This window comes from Benincasa hispida, chromosome 6, assembly GCF_009727055.1.
Source record: "Benincasa hispida cultivar B227 chromosome 6, ASM972705v1, whole genome shotgun sequence".
Classification (NCBI taxonomy): domain Eukaryota; kingdom Viridiplantae; phylum Streptophyta; class Magnoliopsida; order Cucurbitales; family Cucurbitaceae; genus Benincasa; species Benincasa hispida.
This window is the reverse complement of record NC_052354.1, coordinates 28,776,666-28,789,328: the sequence shown is the minus strand read 5'-3', so window position 1 is coordinate 28,789,328 and position 12,663 is coordinate 28,776,666. Positions and strand designations below refer to the sequence as shown.

The 12,663-nt window shown below is 29.9% G+C and overlaps 1 protein-coding gene across 1 annotated transcript; it reads right to left on the bottom strand.

The window, feature by feature from the left end:
• Positions 1-6,431: 6,431 nt before the first annotated feature.
• LOC120079342 (photosystem I reaction center subunit IV, chloroplastic-like) lies at positions 6,432-8,284 on the bottom strand. The gene is made up of 3 exons (XM_039033505.1): positions 7,896-8,284; positions 7,675-7,740; positions 6,432-6,630 (listed from the first exon to the last, which is right to left on the bottom strand). Exons 1-3 carry the CDS (start codon positions 8,157-8,159, stop codon positions 6,526-6,528), a joined length of 435 nt encoding a protein of 144 aa, XP_038889433.1. The 5' UTR covers positions 8,160-8,284; the 3' UTR covers positions 6,432-6,525.
• Between the last annotated feature and the right edge of the window lie 4,379 nt (positions 8,285-12,663).

Genomic DNA, 12,663 nt, shown 5'->3' with positions numbered 1-12,663 from the left:
ATTCCTAGTTTAGTATTGAAATTTGGGGTCATTAAACTCCCACCCACCAATCACTTCCTTCTTCAATCTCCATCTTTCTTTCTTTCTTCTTCTCTCTCCTAGCCTGTAGCTAGCTGCACGTCTACCGTCCGTCGTGCTCTCCATCTTCCGTCATTCTCTCATGCTGCCACTATCGTGTTGCAGTCATTGATTAAGGTATTTTTTCTTCGTGCCTTGAATATCTATAGATCTAGTATGTTGTCCAAATGTATGAGTGAAAATCTAGAGTTTTGAATTAGGTTTGTTGAAAATTTGGAAGATCTATTGTGTAAAGTTTATTTTGTCTAATATTTAGTATTTTTTAGCTGTTAGATTAGATTTGAAATTTTGTTGTGATTGGAGGTTTTGTGCTTGTCCAAGACTCATGGGATGTTTAAAATTACTAGACTTGAAAGGGAGCACTCATATTTGTACTCAGAATTGACACATGATCATTCATAGCATTTGATTTGAATTTTATGAGTATCAATATTCAACATATGATTAGAACTGATCATGGGGTTCCTGTGGTCTTACTCCAAGAAGCAATTAAAAAAATATGGATATAATGTTAATTATAGACGTGTGTGGAAAGCAAAGACAAAAACAATGATTGTTGTGTTTGGTGATTGAGAGAAATCATATTCAAAGCTCCCGTATTGGTTGAGTACTGTTATGCATTACAATCCTGGAACACAATTGGATTGGTATTTCCTTATGTTTGATGTGCTAGGTACGACTATTTTTTATCGAGTTTTCTGGTCCTTTAGTCCTGCAAGAGAAAGGTTCAAATATTGTAGGTCATTAATTCAGAAGGATGGAACTAATCTCTACGGGAAAATTATTGATTGCTTTGTCTATTGATGTGAATAGGCATATATTTTTCCTTGCTTTTGCTATTATTGAAGGAGAAAAATGGTCCAGTTGGTCATAGTTTTTGTGGGCATTGCGCGAATATGTTATCGAACGAGATAATATTTGTTGGATTTCTGATAAATATAAAGGCATTCTTGCTACAATTAACAATGAGGAAATTGGTTGGAGTGAATCTAGAGCGTACCACCGATATTGTCTTCGTCATGTTGCTAGTAATTTGAATACGAAATACAAATCAAATCAACTGAAAGATTTGGTGTTTAAGGTAGGAAATTAACACCAAAGGTGCATGTTCATTAGGTGCATGAAAGAGTTGAAGCAATTAAATCCTGAGTGCCTTGAATATTTTTGATATTGACTTAGAAAAAAAATTGAACCATGAGTGCCTTGAATATTTTTTTGATATTGACTTGGAAAAATGGACACAATCACATGATAATGGGTACCACTATGGGTGGATAACAAGCATAGTTGAATGCATGAATGCGGTTTTCAAAGGAGTTAGAATGTTATTGATTACTTCTTTGGTTAGGCTAACATTCTATTGCATAATATTATATTTTGAACATCAGAAACAAGAGATAGGCGAAGCACTCGATCGTGGGGACACATATATAGAATATTCCATGAGAAAGCTTAAGAGGTGGGAAAAATGAGCATTTGCATATACAGTGACATCTATTGATAGGGAAACCCAAACTTTTGAAGTACAAACTGGCAAAGCTATGATTTCTCCCTATAAGGGTGAACACACATAAGCTGTGAGCTTGAAAGAAAGGACTTGTTCTTGTAACAAATGACAGTCATTCAAGATTCCATGCTCTCATGTAATTGCACTTTGTAATTATATGCATTTGACATAGTTACCTTTATTGACGAATGCTACAAATTTTTCCATTTCAAGCAATGTTATGAAGGTTGCTTCCATCCAATACAACACCCAAATTATTGACCAGAATTATCGTTTACAGAAGTTCGTCCAAATGCTGAATTACTAAGAGAGCATGGTCGACCAAAAAGTACACGAATTCATAATGAAATGGACTGATGAGAGGTTAGCCAAAAAGTTTGATGTGCAATTTGTAAGGGAGAAGGACATAACAAGCGTATTTATCCACAACGTACATTAGGTACTTCCTCTTCGGGCCATTGATAACTTTGTTATGTAACTGACTTTGTTATGTAATTGAATTTGTTATGTAATGGATTTTGTTATGTAATTGACTTTATTCATATGTGATATTGTAATTGGTTTTATATATATTTTTTAAATTATTGTAATAGACTTTATTATGTAATTGAATGGAATTTGTTATGTAATGGATTTTTTTTAATATGTGTTATTGTAATTGTTTTTTCAAATTATTGTAATAGACTTTGTTATTTAATTTTGCTTATATTATTTTAGTAGTTGTGCATTATGGATCCTAGTCCTTCTAATCCTGTGCAACTATATCAATAAAATACCCACCTTTCACCATCGATATGAGATAGTTCTTCTATTATAGTTTTGGGCTACCGAAAAAGGAGGGCATCTGCATAACGTACTATCCCGTTCGATCCACGTATCATGCCTTAGTACAACAGACTAGTTTTCTTGGGGTTGCACAGATTGGATTTATCCAACTGGATCGGTACCTCATTACTGTTTTAGTAGAACGTTGGAGACCATAAATCCACATATTTCATATACCTTGTGAAGAATGCACGATTATGTTGCAGGACATTTCAATTCAGTTTGGATTACGAGTGGATGGAGAACCTGTGATGGGTTCATCATAATATGATTGGAAACAAGTTTGTGACGATCTTTTGGACGTTTGACTAGATGATTTGAAAGGTTCAAGATTGAGTATCCCGTAGTTAGCGTCCCATTTTATAGAGTTGTCCCATGATGTCAATGAAATCATAGTACAGAGATATGCACGAGTATATATTATGCAGCTTATTGAATGATTTTTATTCACTGACAAGTTGAACACTTTGGTACACCTTATGATTTTTCCACTACTGGCCAATTTTGAGCCTGCTGGTACATACTCGTGAGGTGGTGCTTGTCTTGCATGGCTTTATAGAGAATTATGTCGAGCTAGTAATGCACAGGCTTTAGAAATAGCATGACCACTGATATTACTACAAGTATGGACTTATGATAGATTTAACATTGTAGCACCTCAAGTTTAGTTACATGCCTAAAATCTTCATCCACTTAGTGTCCAGTATTATTTTATTTATATATTTATTATGTTATCATTTTATTTAATAACATAAGTTAATTGTATTTTTTTTTAATGTTAGATGGCGTGGTGTATTAGTTGCCTTTGAATAGTCAACAAATATGCTGCTAGTATACCGACTAATATTTGACTGAATGATGTAAAATTAGGTAACAAATGAATATTACATACTTTTTGGGTGTCTAATTATTCTCGTTTTTTTGGATTAATTGGACGTTATGCACACAAGATATTTGGTTATTACTGCCTGATTATTATCGTGATGGTCAAGACATTTGGTTGACTATTAGCCCTTTTATATGCTTCTATATCGTAGAGTGGCATCAACCAAATCGTGTGTTGAGATAGTTTGGTCTGCTACAAAAGGTATCGTCATTGTGCCAAACACTCCCGGCACTACACCAAATTGATTTGAGAGGTAAGCACGACCAAGACTAGAGTCAAATTCTTATAGAATATCTATTGTTCTGGTGTGCACATCATGATCATTGTGTACAAGGATAAATAACAAATGGGCCAGCTGTATCAGATGACTACTTTTCCTGATACGATTGAATTGATTTATCACACCTGATGACACTTACTATTATTGCATGGTAAGAGTTTTATTATCTTATGTTTTTCAAATGTATGATATGAACATTATTTATACTAATTTTTTTCATCTTACGGAATAATTTGTCTAAGATAGAAGTATTCGTGGGTTGAGTTGGGTTGGGTTGAAGGACTTTTTAGACCCAACCCAATTTTTTTAGTTGTAAATTTCTCCAACTCAAATAACTCTCGTTAAAAAATGAACCCAACCCAACCCAACCATAAAACATTTAGGTTGGATTGCTTCGGGTTAATCGGGTCATTTATTTAAATTTTTATTTTGGAAAGCGAAGTAAAATGTTAATACATGAAAAATTGATTAATTATTTTCATATATTAAATTAAGAATAACAACTCGATTTCAATTTCTTTCCAAAGTGCTAAAAAATTATTTTTTTTAGGATTTTTTAGATAATGAATTATCCAGAAAATAATGAAATTAAGTAAAACTAAAAGAATATGTATATATGTAATTGTATTATATGTAAAAGAAATATAAATGTTAAAGTTATTAATAAGTTCGGGTTGGTTCATGTTGGTTTGGGTTATTTTAAGTGAACCCATAAACCAATCCAACCCATAAAATTTCATTTATTTGAACCCAAACCAACCCAAATGAATTGATAACTCAACCCAAACCGCGTGGGTTGGGTTGAGTTAATTGGTCTTTTCAGGTCATCGGGTTTTTTGAACACTTCTAGTCCAAGATGTACACTAGTATTCAGTACAACACAATTTACCACAATTGAGTTCAATGCGTAACCAAAACTTGGTAAATGTAAAAAATATTATTTAGCAGACAAGACGACTCAATGTTGCTGATACTGATTGAAGACATATTTCGTAGACGACAACGACAACAAGGCGAAACTAATCTCGAAGCACTCGAAGACGACCACCATGTGGAAAATTGAGTGACTTGTAATTCAAACTTTTAGCTTCATGTGAATTTCTATCTTGAAATAAAAGAACTAACGAAATTACATTTTATCTTGAGACACTAAATCTAATAAATGAGTATGATATAAAAGAACAAGCATAAAACAAGTAAGAAGAAAATTACTAATTAATTTTTTTAAAAAAATCTAAATAGAAAAAAAATACAAAAATTGTGAATGGAGTCCACGAGTTTGGTCTTCCTTCATTGACCAAGTCCATGCATACGCTGACTTGGCAGCCATCTAGGTCACAACGGTGATGACTTGGATTAATAAAAATCGTGTACCAGTACACAATTTTGGTACCCTAACTTTGTCAATATTTTTCCCTTCAACTCTATTTTTGAAATTTCTTTCTTATGCACCCTATTTTTGTTATTACTTTCAAAAAATACATTATTCTTGAACTTAACTCTCAGTTTTGAGATATCAAAGAAGATGCGATAGTATATATTAAGAAAAAAAGGAATCCTGCAAAAAAACAAAATAATAAAAAAAAAAAAAAATAAAGAGATGCAACCACTATGTCATTGCATGCGACCACTATGCGAATTGTGCACCCTCGAGGTGAATGTTATCCCTGGTCGAGGTCGAGGTCGACTTTTCATGGGCCTCAACTCCTAGTTCGCCTGGCCTACGGCCCATTTGAACCTTGAGTTGAGTATTTCAATCTCAATTTTTTCCTTTGATCTCATTTGAGCCCAATATAATTGGTGAATTTGACCTAAACCTTCTTGAGTCCAAATTCTCCTATAACACTATTGGTTAGATAAGTCATGGAACTCTTCCACTTTCCTTTAGAAAAAAAAAAAAAAAAGACTTATGTTCCATTGAATTTAGGAAAATTTTCATAAATAGAAAAAATGTCAAACTATTTATAGAAATAACAAAAAAAAAAAAAAAATTAATAGACACTGATAAACTTATATCAGCGTCTATCCCATTGTATCAATAATAGACTTTTATCAGTTTCTATCACTGATAGGTTTCTGTCAGCTTCTATCGGTCTCTATAAAAAAAAAAAAAAAAAGTAAATTTTGCTATTTTGGGTAAATAATTTCCCTTAATTTCTATTTTTGAAAACCCCTTGAATTTATGCTATTTTTTTTAAAAAAATATTCAATTTATTAATAAATTTTAGGAAAAATTTCCCCTGCTTTTTGGATGGTGTCCATTAAAACCATAATTATTTTCTTTAATCAATTTAAACCAGAACTTTTGTAAATTTATAAATTTATACCATTCATTATGCTTTGTTTCGATAAACATCACGTGAAACATATAATTTTATTAATTAAATCTCTAACTTCCATTGTGGATTAATTTTGACTCTCATAAAAGATTTCATTTAGAAATCGACGATGCATCAATTCTAATAATTCATTTTGTTAATTCGATATTTGAAGAAGTCTACACAAGTGTAAGAATTGTGCATATACTAACAATGAGCAATGACAATCTTGAGAGCCTATATTTCAATGTAGTTTCTCATTAGAGGGTTTTTTTTTTCTTCTCAAAATTCAGTTTAAAATGATATTTTTAGATATAAAGAAACTATCTAAAAGTTCATATCGTTTTAAAATATCCAAAAAAAAAGAAGAAAATTACACAATTCAAACTTGTACCATATTTCCCCTTTTTCTAATTTTGAAGGAAAATCTTACAAAAATTATTTTCATCTCCCAACAAAGCATAATAAAATCTCATTCTTTTGAACTATATAAGTAAAAGGGAAGAGAAATTATGGTTAGAAATACTAAACACACACTCATGGAAAGAGGAGAGATAGATTGAAATTGGAAGTATTATACAAACATTTTAACTCAAAAATACACAATCACATTAAAAAAAAAGAAAAAAGCTTAAGCAACTTCTTCAATCTCATCAAGTGCATAGTTGTTTGTTGATACACTTGCATAATTTACTTTGCTAAATCTAACCACAACTGGATATCGAGTGTTCGGGTCCTGCAAAATATCATTTACCCATTAATTAAGCATTAGTATACTTACATTTTCTTTTAGAAAAATCAGCTGTGATATAAATTTCATTCGCATTTACACTTTAAAAACCAATCTAAAATAGAAATTTCGAAAAATTCATTAGAGGAAGTATTGGATTTTTCGAGAAATCAATCTCAACCGCTATTATTACGAGTCCTAACTCCATCAAGAAACTAATTAATTTTTGGTTTCTAGTTTTTAAAAATCAAACCTTCAAACTTCTTTTTCACCTCTAATTTTTTTTTGTTTTATTATAACTTTTTACCGATGTTTTTTAAAAACAAAACTATACTTTGAAAATTAGAAAAAAAAAGAGTACATTTTAAACCTTTGTATTTGTTTTTGGAATTTGACTAAAAATTCAACTATTTTACATAAGAAAGATGCAAATCGTGGTAAGAAATTGGAAGAAAATTAACTTAATTTTAGAAAACAAAAGACTAAAAATCAATGTCCTGTTTAATAAACATTTGGTTTTTGTTTTTGAAAATCAAACCTATTCCATCTACATTTTTTATAATGATTGACATCTTCATTAAGCACAATGGTTACATTCTTAGTCAAATTCTAAAAAAAAAAAAAATTTGAAAGTTAATTTTTTTTTTTAAATTCTCAAGGTTCGGCTTGGTTTTTTAAACCATTGGTGAAAAGTAGATAACAAAAGAAGAAATTTGAAGGTAAAATTAGTGTCTATAGACTTAATTTTTAAAATAAAATAGTTATCAAAACGAGTCAAATGATTACTAATCAAGATTTTACTACTACAATTTTTTTTTTTATTATCCTTTTGAAAACATTTCCATAATCTCAATCCCAAAACAGAGCAGCCTTAACCCCTAAACAGGACTTAATTGGTTCCCCTCAGAAATCTTAGCCACTTGATTTTTGTCAATTTCATTCTAAAATGAAAGAATATGAAAAACTAATATAACCAAAATGTTTCTATTTGCATACACACCCAGAAACAAAAATGTATAAAAAGTGAGTAAGAATTCAAAAGGTTCTAACCTGGTCAACTGTTACAACAGATCCAACATCCTTGTACCAGTAAGATTCTTTCCTTAGAATCTTCACCTGTTCAAATAATCAAACATCAACAACAACAATTTCTACTAAAAGGGCTCATAATTACCTCCCTCAATTTCTGAACCTACCTACTTAAAAATTAGAAATTAGAGGTTCGAATCGTCATCTCGATTCGAACTAAATAAAAAAAAGATCTCACACACCTTGGCACCTCTTTTGGGACCAATAGGGGCAGGTTTAGGCTTGGGCTCTTCCGCGGTGGCGGCAGCAGGAGCGGCAGCCGGGGGCGGGGGAGCGGCCTCGTCGGAGGCAGCGGCACGGATAACCAACCTAGATGATCTAGAAATAGAGTTGGAATTCTTGGGGAAGAAGGCCAAAGAAGATAACCTAGAAGAGGAAGATGAGATGGTAGTTGAAGAGGGAATGACCACTCCAGAAGCAATGCAAGAAAGGTTAGAGGCAGCCATTGCCTTTGTCTTTGAATCTCTCTTCTTCTATGCCTTAAGTGATGGAAAGCAGGTTTGGGAGTTTGAATATGTTAGTGCTTTGAATAATAAGAGATGTGATAAACCCAATGAAATAATGATAACCACATATTGAAAGAGAAAGAATCAGTTGTTTTATGGGGTAATAATTTCTTTGTGGAATTTTCTCAGCCTATGGAAAAGTTGAATGTTGAGTTTCAACCAATTGAATGTTGCCATGTAGACACCATATCCATATCTTAAGGATAGGGTCATCCTTTTCTGTTTGGGATATTCTTCTCTCTCTTTCTTTCCCTTTTTCTTAATTTTGCTTCTTCTCAGCTTGTTTGTTTTAGTAATTGTGTTTCTTAGTAAAAGTTGAAATTCAATTCTTTAGTGTTTGTATTACCCTGTTTTATTTTATTTATGGTCATCATGCATATGTTGATTGACAATGTTTATCAATTTGATTTTGAGTATATTTTTATTTCAAAATGTTACTTTTTTTTTACTCTTAATTTTGTAGTTTAGTTTTCATTTCGTCTCAAGTTTCATGATATTTTAAATTTCTATCATTGAGTTTTCACAAAAATTCATGATTTGTTGAAACTTTCAACGACTAAATGAAATTTATAATACCGATCTAAAGAACTAAATGTTTGTAGTATTTAGCAATGGATTAAGTCGAATTATAGGTAATCGGACTTGATTTCTCTAAGCTAAATTTGAATATGAAAAACAATTAATTAACAATCTAAATAAAGGAAGAAACATTTAATTATATAGTTTGTCATGAGATTGTCATAATGCTTCTTGTAACATTGTGGCACTGCCAAGAAAAAAGCGCTAGCGCTCGTTGTGTCGAGAAAAAACCTCGCCACATTGCCACTCAAGAGTGTTATGATGGTTGCCTTTTATCTACAAATGGTTTGGAGCCTTAATCTTAGCGTTACTAACACTTCTAAGCAAGGGCGATTTGGTCATTTTGCTTCCTTCGAGCCTTAATTGCTAAAAAAAAAAGCTTCTAATTGCTTCAATTTAATCTCGATTTGCCATAAATGCTCCATAATCCTCCTTATGCTCCACTTATTGTAAATAAACCATTTAACATATAAAAGGATTTATCGCCCACTCTTAGCCATTTACTACTTAATTAAAAAAATAGTTTTTTTTAATACGTTCACATCTTAATTATATTAAATTAATGGACTAAAGGTTAACACACACATCGATGAAAACTCAAATGAAAAATAAAGTGGTTTGACACATAATACAAAAGTCAAGCATGATGTTATTACAAACATAATAACTTAAATATAAAACAATAGGCTCAAATTGGTAATCCAGTTCAGTGCAACATTACCTATTTTAGGAAGTTGTGTGCCACGTGGAAAAAAACTTCATTATTATAAAGAGTTTAGTAATTATAATGAAATACTTATTTGATAGACTTCCTCTCTAATGATTCACTTACAAGTTACCGTTCAACTTCAATTTAGGCTTCTCATAAGTTTGAGTTGATCCCTCACCTTCACAAATAAGCTTTTTCCAAACTTAGTATGAGATCCTTTCAATGCAATGAAACTTTTGCTCTTCTAAGAATGGATAAAATATTTTTCACTCACAGTGACAAACAACCGATGATTACGCTCCAACCTAGATGACAATCGTCAACACCCTCGACAGCGGGTATACAAAGTTTTTTTTTTTTCTTTTTCCTTTGCAAACTGGCTTTTGTTTTTTAAACCACACTGATTGTTTGCTGGGATGAGAAATAAGGCGGGGAGAAGGTTTGCTGAGTTTGTTATTATGGTTTGTTTTGTTTTTCTTTATTTCTTTTTTATTGGAATTCTTAATTCAATTCATTATATCTCATTTGATAAAAATTTAGGCCTCATTGGTTAATTATTTGACTTTTTATTTTTTATTTTTAAATTAAGTCTATTTTATTTACATTTCTTAGAATGACTTGAATTTTTCTTAAGTAAAATGGTTGAATTCTTTAACCAAATTTTAAAAACAAAACAACTTTTGGAAAACAACTTTTTTTAGTTCTCAAAACTTGATTTGGTTTTTTAAACCATTGATGAAAAGTAGATAACAAAGAAAGAAATTTATAAGTGAAAATAGTGTTTGTAAACTTAATTTTAAAAAACAAAAACAAAAAACGAAATAGTTACCAAACGGAGCCTTAGATTTTGATTTTTGAAAAATTAGTTTCGGTGTTTAGTTTTTAAAAGATAAAAACCATATATATTTGGTAGCTGTCTTTAGTTTTATGTTTTTAGAAAACAAAAACATGTTTGGTAATTGGTTTTTGCTTTTTTAAAAAAATGAAAAATCAAAAGCATGTTTGATAATTATGTTTTTGCTTGTCTGTTTTTAAAAATTTAAAATAGGTTTTAATAACTTTTTCAGTATTATATTTTTTTTTTATAAAAATAAAATCGATTTTTTTAAAAATATTTTTCCATATGGTATACATAATTGTTGAAAGAGAAATAACAATTATAAATTGTCACATCATTTCTCAATTGTGAATATACAAAGATTACAATAAGTACATTTGAGGATTTTACTTTGAACAAACCCTAAAACCTAACACCTACATTCTCTGAATAAATGAGCTAATCCTAAAATATAAATAAGATCATAGTATATGGCTCACCTTAAAAAGATTTTCTTTTTCAAAATATTCTTTGCAAGAATAGGGAAGTAGGCGACCAAATTTGCACTACACACTGGCAAATGAGGGGAAAAAAAAATCATGCACAACTCGCACAACACAAAACATGTTATTGACATAATACAAGATATGTTACAAAATATATTGTAAAATTTTGTTTGTAATAAAATCAGTCAATTATATAGTAATAGGATTAAAGTTATATGTAGAACATCTTCAAATATAGATACAATTGGAAACTAAACTAAAACTCAAAATAAAATTATAGAAATATAACATTTTGAAAGGTAAGAAAAGCTAATAAAAACTAAATTAAAAAAGCAAAGATTAAAAGGTATCATTTTGGAACCCAAAACAAAATAGAAACTGCAATCCTGAGTTGGAATGCGAGAATAATATGAAGGTTAGATTTCAAAAGTCAAAGTTCGAAAATCGGAAATCTATGAATGTTCGGAATTGCAATAATCAAATTCCTCTGGTTGGTATTGAGTAATTAACTTTATGAAACTTCCTTTCGCCTCTAAATTTATTTTATTTTATTTTTAAAAATAAACTCAGATTTAAAAATTTAAAAAATAGTTTTTAAAAATTTAGTTTTATTTTGGAAATTTAACTAACAATTAAATTCTTTTTACTAAAAAAAAAAGGTAAAAATTATGATAAAAAATTGAGAGAAAATATGCTTAATTTTTAACAAAAAATCAAAACCTCATTTGGTAACTAATTGGATTTTAATTTTTAGTTTTTGAAAATTATGCTTACAAACATTCCTTTCAACTCCAAATTTCTTGTTTTGATATCTACTTTTTACCCACGTTTTCAAAAACCAAATTAATTTTTGAAAACTAAAAAAAAGTTTTTAAAAGTTTGTTTTTATTTTTTAAATTTGACTAAGAATTCAATTCTTCTATCTAAGATTGATACAATCATGGTAGAAAATGAAATGGAATAGATTTAATTTTTAAAAATAAAAAACGAAATAATTACCCAATGGAACCCACATGATTACCAAATGAATCATTGATTGGTTTTTTGTTTTAGTTTTTCAAGAGCAATCTTTTCCGATAATCAATTATTTTTTGCTTTTAAAACTTTTTAATTTTTTTTTTTTGAATTATGAAGAAAATTTGAAACAAAAAGTTTTTTTTTTTTCTCTCTCCCCACAAACTGGCTTTTGTTTAAAACCACACTGATCGTTTGCTGGGATGAGATAGACTTATCATCGTTTGCTGGGATGATAAGTCTTCTTAAGGTGCAACTTTACTAACTTCGTTATTCAAGTGTTGTTTGTTTTTCTTTTCTTATTGGAATTCTTAATTCAATCCATTAGACCCTATTTAGTACCCATTTATACCTTATTTGATGATCATTTAGTCCCCATTTAGTAACTATTTTGTTTTTAAAAATGAAGTCCATATTATCTATATTTCTTACTATGATTTACATCTTTCTTAATTACAATGGTTGAATTTTTAGTTAAATTTCAAAAACAAATTTTTGAAATCTACTTTTTCTAGTTCTCAAAATTTATCTTGGTTTTTTAAACCATTGGTGAAAAGTAGATAACAAAAGAAGATACTTTGAAGTCGAAGTATTGCCTATAAACTTAATTTTCAAAAACAAAAAATAAAAACAAAATGGTTACCAAACAAAACATTAGTTTTTTGTTTTTGTTTTTGAAAATTAAGTTTATTTCATCCACATTTCTTACAATGATTTTACATATTTCTTAAGTACAATGGTTGAAGTCTTAGTTAATTTCCAAAAATAAAAACGACTTTTTGAAAGCTACTTTTTTTAGTTCTCAAAATTTAACTTGGG